This window comes from Antennarius striatus, chromosome 17, assembly GCF_040054535.1.
Source record: "Antennarius striatus isolate MH-2024 chromosome 17, ASM4005453v1, whole genome shotgun sequence".
Classification (NCBI taxonomy): Eukaryota; Metazoa; Chordata; class Actinopteri; order Lophiiformes; family Antennariidae; genus Antennarius; species Antennarius striatus.
In genome coordinates, this window is record NC_090792.1 from 20,782,491 (window position 1) to 20,792,490 (window position 10,000).

A 10,000-nucleotide genomic window follows, 5' to 3' on the forward strand; every position below is an offset into this window, starting at 1 on the left:
ACACACACACTGAAACATACACACTGAAACACACACACTGAAACACACACACTGAAACACACACTGAAACACACACACTGAAACACACACACTGAAACACACACTGAAACACACACACTGAAACACACAAAACAAAACACACACACTGAAACACACAAAACAAAACACACACACTGAAACACACACATTGAAACACACACACACACGCACTGAAACACACACCCTGAAACACACACACACACACACACACCGAAACATACACACTGAAACACACACACACTGAAACACACACACTGAAACACACACACACTGAAACACACACACTGAAACACACACACTCTGAAACACACGCTGAAACACACACACACTGAAACACACACTGAAACACACACACTGAAACACACACACACTGAAACACACACACACACACACACTGAAACACACACACACTAAAACACACACACACTGAAACACACACACACTGAAACACACACACACTGAAACACACACACACACACTGAAACACACACACACTAAAACACACACACACTGAAACACACACACACTGAAACACACACACACTGAAACACACACACACTGAAACACACACACACTGAAACACACACACACTGAAACACACACTGAAACACACGAGGTATTGATGCCTGGCTTCTATTGATAATCAATCAATAAACAGCGATGCTACGCGCGGCGTCACACCGGGTTCTACGTTCCAGAGAGATGACCTCTGTGGTTGCCTAGCAACGGAACCCCGCGCCGGTTGTTTCAGGTGCTCCAGCAAACAAACCCAAACGGCATTCGTTGGCCGCGGGGGGGCGGGACGAGCAGCTGCGAGTTCCCATGACCCCCGTCTGACTCGGAGGGACCGGGGCCTGGGGGGGGTCACGGGGGCGGGGCCACAAACTGTTTCTCATGGGATTAGATGGAGACTGATGTTTTCATGGCGCTCATATTTTCATGAGTTCACAAGAAACAGAAACGCAGAGCGGCGCTCCAAGACGTTCAGTCGGGAAAACGTTATTTATGAGCTAACAGCTAGCAGCTAACAGCTAACAGCTAACTGATAAGAGATAAAGGTAAGAGTAAAAAATTAAGAGTAAAGAAATATGAGATAAGAATAAAGAGATAAGAGCTAACAGCTTGGAACAAAGAGATAAGAGTCCAGCGCTAACCGCTAACCGCTGAGATCTGCTGTGAGATGAAAAATTGACGGGTTCTGATGGCGTTCTGATGGCGTTCTGATGGCGTTCACGCTGCCCAGCTGCTTAAAACACACACACACACCATGCTGGCCCTCAGGAGGTTCTGCTGGTGGAACTCGTCTCTACCGGGTCAGTCCGGTACCGTCACGATCGAGTGTTTACGGGAACGCCTGTTGTGACCCCGAGGTCAGCCCGAAGGCGACGGCGCTGATTTATGGATCTCTGAGGACCCGTGTGTGTGTGTGTGTGTGTGTGTGTGTGTGTGTGTGTGGACACTTGACACCTCTAATTAATTTCCAGGAGTCAGAGGATTTGGGTTTTCATTCAAGGAGGGGTCCGCACCCCCCCCCACTCACACCTGTTCAATGAATTAATTACTGCCATCGACACACACACACACACGCACACACACACACACACAGTGCTAATATTTATGCTAATATTTATTTAGCATGAATATGCTAAATAGGTGATCAGATAACACAGGAAGTAGATGGGCGGGGTCATATTTGGCGGCACATCGGATGATCATGTGAACTGAACGCCTCATGGGGGGCGTTCCATGTAAGAAAGGAGAAGGCAGCGATCCAATTAACACCTGTGTGGAGCTGTGATGGGAGGTGGGATTAGAACCAGGTCACACCTGTTCACACCTGTTAACACCTGTTCGTCTGCAACATGAATAAAACGTGTGCCCCCCCTCAGGGAGGAGCCACACGCTTCATTTAGCACATTATTAACAGGAGGAGCTGCTGCTCCACCTGCCGCCGCCGCCGCCACCACATCCCCCCGAGGAGGCCCCGCCCCCAGGGGGCCGGCTTCACACAGGAAGTCGTCTTGCTTCCACCTTCAACCATCAAACCGTTTACAGGGGGGTTTGGGTTCAGGACCACCAGGCAGGAGCACAGACGCCGTCCCATAATGCACCAGGAGCGACCACGACCACCAGCAGATGAATGTTACTGACTCTGTGTCAATAAAGTTATTTAAACGACAGTCAGGCCAATCAGAGAGATGTAACCTGGAAACAGTCTGGGGGGGCGGGTCTCACATGCGTGGACCATGTAAACACACGCGTGTTAAAGTCATGTGACCCACGAGTCTCTGATGTTTCCGTTCATCCTTCCATCATTGATAATCAATCACAGGAGTTCAAAGTGATCGACTGTTTGTGTTTATCAGTAAATAAATAAATAAATAAAGGACACGCAAGTGTTTACAGGGTTGTTTGGTAAACAACAGCAAACGGTCGTCAATCACTTCACTATTGATTAGTAACACTGATGCATCGCAAACGTAAACCAATAACTGATATTGATTGATGGTATTTTTAAACTGGTTATATTGAACCCAATTGGACCAACCAGCGGGTGGAGGAAGAGGAAGAGGAGGAAGAGGAAGAGGCTAACAGGAAGTGTGGAGTAGCTAACAGGAAGTCAAAAAGGAGGGGCCCCCGACGCCCTGTGGTACCTACCACCAGGAGGCGCTGTGGTCGGTTCCCACGCTTCACCGCGGACCGTTCACGCCCTGTGGTTAGCGAAGCACGCTAACAACCTTAGGGACTCTAACAAACAATAGAGGGTGGGGTCGCCCCCCCATCAGAGCGCCAGCAGCCCTCACAGGAAGTCCTGGGAGACGGCAGGAAGTGAAGCTCTGTGTGATGATGTCATCGCATCCCCTCCCCTCGGAGCTCACGCCGCCTTTCATCATCGCTGCTGCACACAAACCCAAACTCCCACAATGCACCTGGACTCTTCCTCATGTGACTCACACAACAACATCCAACACCTGACCGCCGCCGATCGATTAGGGAGGAGCTAATCGATCATTTGCACGCCGTGGGAAACGAGCACAGCGTCCCAGTAGCTGTGTGTGTGTGTGTGTGTGTGTGTGTGTGTGTGTGTGTGTGTGTGTGTGTGTGTGTGTGTCTGTGTGTGTGTGTGTGTCTGTGTGTGTGTGTGTGTGTGTGTGTCTGTGTGTGTGTGTGTGTGTGTCTGTGTGTGTGTGTGTGTGTGTGTGTGTGTGTCAGGAGGAGATGCTCCTTCCTCCTGCTCTCCTTCAGGCGTCCTATAAATACTCGTCCTCCATGAATCCTCTTTTCTCCCCCAGTCTGGCCCAGATACTGGTGGGGGGGCCGCGACCCAACGACAACATCAGCAGGTCGCCACGGCGACCCGCATCCTCCTGTCCTCAGGGGACACGGATCAGAACCAGGAGGACACATCAGCACCGTTAGGCTCCTCCCCCTGTGATGTAACAGATGCTCCGCCTCTCAGCGGAACCCCCCCGCCCATCAGATGACTGGTTCTCACGTTCTGATTGGTCGATTCAGAGGCGTGTGACACCTCCACCTGGGTGTCATCAGAAGAAGCTGCTGAACACTGATACCCCCCAACACACACACACACACACACACACACACACACACACACACACACACACGCCGGGTGAGACAATGTCCCAGCAGCCACTGGGCCGTGAACCTGAGAGGCGGGAGGTAAAGGCATCCCCCAGCCCCCGTCGAGCCCGACACCGATACCCCGCGCCTGTGCCTCACACACACACACACACACACACACACACTGGTAACCGTACCCGCCCCCGGCGCCCCAGCTACTACTCCCATCATCCTCTCTGCTGACAGCTGACCGTGGGGCGTGATGGATGGATGGGGGGGGTCGCGTCGCCACGGAGACATACGTGTGTGACCCCAACACGCCGGCGAGGTCACGGCTCGCGCCGCTTCCTGTCCTCTGAGCGTCCCGCCGTTTCCTCCTGAAAGCCATTCCCTCATTTTAACCCTTTAAAGCCTGAATTGTTCATTAATTGACATTAAAATATAACGTTTGAACAAGGTGGGACTATTTTTTTTAATTTCTAGAATTTTTCCTCATGCAAACTGCAGCTGCACGCGTCTGATTGGACTATTCTTACCTGTAAATTCTGATGTAACCAATGTCATGTTGTGAAATTTTCAAAAACACTGAAAGCTGAAGTTTATCCAGTGTGACCGACTTGTTTTTAAAGGGTTAACGTGGAGAAGTGTCACCAGTTCACGTCTGGGGCGGATTTGTTCCAACATGTGACTCAAACTGGGAGAAAAAAAGATAAAAATGTTGAATAAACTTTAAATAAACTTTAAATTTAAGCTGGAAAACTTTGATTGGAGTCAAGAAAATGTGACAGGGATTGAGAATGGAGCTCATGTCCACCGTCAGTGTGTTGACGGATCGATAATCTCACTCCGCTGCTGGGAATGGAACCCGTGACGTCACTGGATGATTTCCATAAATCTCTGATCTCCAACTGAGTTCCTGTTTCCCACGCTGGGAAGCAGGGCGCCGGCTCTGATTGGCTGCCCGCTGTTTACCTGCTATTATTTCTTCATCACTCACACACACACACACACACACACACACACACACACACACACACACACACACACACACACACACACACACACACAGCTGCTTGTCTCTTCATCAAACCGCGACTTTTACGCGCCGCCGCTGCGCGTAAAAGTCGCTCCAGCCCGGCTTCATCAGATTCCACCGCCTTTCACGCGCTGTGACGTCACTCTGAGCGGGTGGGGGTGAGGGGGGGTCACTGGCACGCAGGTACTTGTCACGGACGGCGATGCCAAACGGTGCCACGCGGTGCATTGTGGGAGCGCACTCGTGATTCAGCAGCAACACGTCCGAACTCACTCCTCAGATCCCACACGAGACTTTTCCACACCAGCTGCTCCACCAATCAGGAGCCTGGGGCTCTGATGACGCAAGCAGGCGTCGCTTTTTCTGCTCAAATCCACCTCTTCCCCACCAGCCAACCACAGAGCCGCGCGTGACACCGGGGCACTTACCGGCCAGGCGAACTGGAACGGGATGCTGATCGTCCCGGCGTCCTGCTTCCGGCTGCTTCCGGTCTTCTGCCCGCCTCTGAACGCAAACGTGTTCCCCCCGATGACCTTGGTGGTCTCCGAGCCGTAGGTGCACGCGCCCCCGGTGGTCACTTCCGCCTGGTACTCCTTCAGACACGCCCTCACGTACGAGTCGCACTCGTCCGGCCCGCAGGGGCCCTCCGCCGCGCTGCGCTCCGCGTCGCAGCAGTCCCCGTTCCGGAGCTGCCCCCGGGGGTTGTCCACGGAGATCAGCTGCAGCTCGAAGTAACCGGTGGGCTGGCACACCTGTGGGGGGGGGGCACAGTTAGAACCGGTCCTCACCTGGAGACCATCCGCTTATGTAACGGAAACGTTAAACAGCTCCGAGGGTTTTAGGGTCTGGGGGGGTCAAATGACGTCAACAATCAGTGGAAGATTCAAACTACACCCCCCCCCATCACACCCCCAGATCGATCTCAGAGGAGCTGGGGGGTAACTTCTACTGGACGTTTGCGTCTTCGTGGCGCACCGCAATCCGGACCGGATCCAGTCCACATGAACGGGACCAGCCGTCCGGGACCCGGTCCTAGTCCCGGTCCGGGTCCGGAGGGCGGGGGGGGGGTCCAACAAACCCACTCAGACCTCAACGCCCCCGGTTCCGTCTGATCCGCGCGTCCCGCTGCGCGCAGGTGACGCGTAACTAGTCGATAAAGCATCGAAATCAATATCAGAACCGATCGCTGATCGATGGAACTTCATCCGTTCCGTTACGGTTTAGCGTTAAAATGAAGTAGATCAATAGAACCGGACGGACGGGACGCGAACGCGACGCCACGGAGGTCCGTGGGGCCGCGGAGTGGGATCGTCCCGGAAAGAAGCGAAAACTGAAGGAATTCCAGCATCGCGGGTCCAGCGGCAGCGGGGGGGCGGATTAAAGCCCGAATCCAACCGAATCCAACCGGATCCGGGGCGGCGGAGCCCGCGGGGGGGTCCCGGGAGAAGTTCTCACCTCCAGCATCAGCGCCAGGAGGAGACACGACACCCCGACGCGCCGCGGGTTCTCCATAGTGATCCACATGTGTCCGGTCCTCCGGGGGGGCCGACCATCAGGGACAAGCGGGACACGGAGGGTCTCAGTCACTCGGAATCACGACGACCGGCTCCTCGTCGTCCCGGTGTCCGGTGCTCCCGGGATGCGCCCCCGCTGTGTTCGCTCCACGGACGCTCAGACGCGCAGCTCCACTCCCCAGCGCCGCTCCGACGACTCTACGAGCCGACGGGGGCGGCGGCGCGTCTCCTGCCCCGACCGGGGCCCGGCGCTCCCCCCCTGACTGACAGGCGCGGGGGCCACTCACGGGTGGACGAGGTGGGACGAGGGGCCAGCCGGGAGCCAGTGAGGAGGGAGGGGCGGGGGAAGGGGGGGAACACACAAGTTGGATCACACGGGAGTGAGGGTTCCGTTCCTACCTTTTTTTGGGGGGTGGGAGGGGGGGTCCAGGTGTGTTTTCACATCATGTAAACGTGTTTCCATGGCAACTTCCTGTAAAATAACAACAGTTTATTTCAGTCGCATCATCATCTGAACAGCTTCCGGTGGGCGGACCCGGTGGGCGGACCCGGTGGGCGGACCCGGTGGTCGGACCCGGTGGTCGGACCCGGTGGTCGGACCCGGTGGTCGGACCCGGGACGCGTCTGAGCTGCGGCTCCTCCGAGCAGCGGCCGTTAGCGCCCTCTACCGACCAGAACCGGAACCAGCACCGCAGAGGAGCCACAGAGGAAGTCAGGACCTGTTAGGCTGCATCAGGTGTGTCCCTCCTCCCTGGACACGCCCCCTCCTGCTGCCCCGCCCCTGCTCTCACCTGGAGGGATTCTTTCTACCATCAGATCAAAACAGAAGCATTTCAGTCCGGCTCGGTTCCAGTTCTGGTTCGGTTCCAGTTCTGGTTCGGTTCCAGTTCTGGTTCTGGTTCTGGCGTCTCGCCTCCAGGCTCTGGAATCTGATTGGTGGTTTGGAATCAGGTGCGTTTGATTCGCACAAATGGAATCAGGTGAAACCAGCGTCACATGTTAATAGAACACGCATCTGTATGACGTGTCATATTTAGTTATTGAGCTTAAATAAAAATAGAAATTAACTAATAAACCGTTTAAACTGCAGAACCTCATCTGGCGAGCAGGGCAAGGACACGCCCCCTCTGGTGGCGGCGGTGGATCCACCAAACAGCTGTCAGGTTGGACAAAGATCGGCTCTGCAGGCCGATGGACGGACTCAGACAGGTGGCCCCTGACACCCGGTGGCAGATGTGTCCACACAGGGAAGCAGGTGCAAACACACACACACACAGACACACACACACACACACACACACACACACACAGACACACACACACACACACACACACACACACACAGACACACACACACACACACAGACACACACACACACACACACACACACACAGACACACACACACACACACAGACACACACACACACACACACACACACAGACACACACACACACACACACAGACACACAGACACACACACACACACAGACACACAGACACACACACACAGACACACACACACACACACACACGTTGGTGTCTTTACGACGGTTCTTATCAGCAGCAGAATAAAAGCTGCTGATACAAGTGGAGTCTGGTTAAACGTTAACCTGGTTAACACCTGTGTGTGTGTGTGTGTGTGTGTGTGTGTGTGTGTGTGTGTGTGTGTCTGTGTGTGTGTCTGTGTGTGTGTGTGTGTGTGTGTCTGTGTGTGTGTGTGTGTGTGTGTCTGTGTGTGTGTGTCTGTGTGTGTGTGTGTGTGTGTGTCTGTGTGTGTGTGTGTGTGTGTGTGTGTGTGTGTGTGTGTGTGTGTGTCTGTGTGTGTGTCTGTGTGTGTGTGTGTGTGTGTGTCTGTGTGTGTGTGTGTGTGTGTGTCTGTGTGTGTGTGTGTGTGTGTGTGTGTGTGTGTGTGTGTGTGTGTCTCTGTGTGTGTGTGACCACTGTATGACTACTGTGGCCGGAACCAGTTACAGAGTACCAGGTACCAGGTACCAGGTACCAGGTACCAGGTACGGGTCCCGGGTCCAGCTCCTGGGGGGTCAGACTTCCTCCACCTCTGCTTCGGTGTCTTTCCTCCCTGCAGTGACAGGAGCCGGGAGTCCAAGCCCAGCAGGACTTCCAGCTGGAACAACAATCGCTTTCACCTTCAGCGCCGTTCCTGCCCACCATGTGGAGCGCCACGGCACCAGCAGGACGAGGGTCGCCATGGAAACGTTTACAAGTCCCTTCCTGAAGAATGCAAACAGACGTGAGGCGAGCGCCCGTCGGACAAAGACACCACTTTAGACGGTCCTGTTCCGACCTGCCCCACCTGAGTCACAACGCAGCCGTGTTCAGGGGCGGGAGGGGGTGGGGCTACAGGAGGGGGCGGGGAGAGGGTCACCCCCCGAGGGCATTTAAAAGTGTCACGCCCGACCCCAGAGCCCCGGGCGACCCCCAGAGCCCCGGGCGACCCCAGAGCCCCGGGCGACCCCCGAACCCCAGCTCAGGGGCAGCACCCGGAGACGTCCCACCTGATACCCCCCAAACGGTCCCGGGACGTCACCTGAGAACCGCCCCGTCCCGGATGGCGTCATGTGACACCGCGTGCAGGAGCAACACTAGCCGGGATTAACCCGAACGCGAGCCGCTGTCTGTTGGTGCAGATCCCAGAGGGTAACCTGAGTCTGGAGGGGCAGGGGTAAATAAAGGAGGGGTAGGGGCAGGGGTAAATAAAGGAGATGGAGCCGGGGCGCCGCGACCCACCTGGGGCGGGAAGCCCAAACCGACACCAACTGACACCAACCGACACCAACTGACACCAACTGACACCAACTGACGCTCGGCAGTTTCATTCCAGAAACTCAGACAATCTGCAGCCGTCGTCGCCACCTGGAGGTGATGAAGAGGAGTTCAGGGTATCAGGAGGCCACGGGGTCACACCTCCATGTCAGCAACACACACACACACACACACACACACACACACACACACACACACACACACACACTTTTCCAACCCGATGGTTAAAATGTTGGTTTTAGCTGCTAAGCTAATCACATTGGCGATCATCTGATCTGAGGACAGAAATGCTAATGCTAATGCTAGGACAGAAACATAAACCCATGACAGCGCCCCCCCCAGCCCCACTGAACCAGGCTGTGACATCATCATCAGTCAACATTCCTCCACAGGTGAGACATGCCCATGCAGGGCAGGTGGGGGGTCAGCTGGTGCATTCAGGTGGGGGCTAACGCGTGAGCAGCAGGTGCATCCGCCCTAATCCGACACCTGAGCCCCTCCTCGACCCCCCCACCGCCTTCATCAGCTGCAGCAGGTGGGCGGAGCCGTCACATCTGAGTGTCTGTCTGCCGGTTTGGGCGTGTCTCTCGAGATGCCGTCGCCCCTGGCGACCACCCCCCTCACCTGCCGACTCCTCCGTCCCACAAACAGGAAGTTCGCTCGGCAGGTCGGGTCCTTCACCACTTCCTGTTCCGTCAGGGCAGAACAGGAAGTGGTCTGGAAGAGGAAGACTCCCAACCCCACCTGGTCAAAGACGCATCAGGTGACTTCGGTTCCCACACCCAGGGCCCCCAAACACCTCATTAGGCTCCAAGGGCGGGGGGCCCAACTTCTAAAGAGGGACAAACTACACCCCGCCCCCCAGCGCTACAGACAGTGTCATTAGCCCCCGTCTGAGATTGCTGGCCGGGGCCACGGCGGCCCTCTGAAGCCACAGGTAATGAGCACCTGTGGGGCTCCAGGGGCGGGGCTCCCAGCATCCCAGAGCCTCCATCGGATATTTACCCCAGAGACGAGTCCCGACAAGAACCAGAGGGGCATCAGG

The 10,000-nt window shown here is 55.5% G+C and overlaps 1 protein-coding gene across 2 annotated transcripts in view; it reads right to left on the reverse strand.

Moving 5' to 3' along the window:
- Positions 1–6,423, reverse strand: part of LOC137611406 (protein jagged-2-like) — a 30,755-nt gene extending 24,332 nt beyond the window's left edge. Inside the window, exons 1-2 of one of the 2 annotated variants that reach the window (XM_068339587.1) lie at positions 6,113–6,423; positions 5,086–5,409 (exon numbers count right to left, since the gene is read on the reverse strand). In XM_068339587.1, the coding sequence (XP_068195688.1) occupies positions 5,086–5,409; positions 6,113–6,181 (393 nt within the window). In that variant the 5' untranslated portion in view covers positions 6,182–6,423. The remainder of the gene's footprint in view (positions 1–5,085; positions 5,410–6,112) is intronic. The other variant, XM_068339588.1, reaches the window with a different exon arrangement.
- Between the last annotated feature and the right edge of the window lie 3,577 nt (positions 6,424–10,000).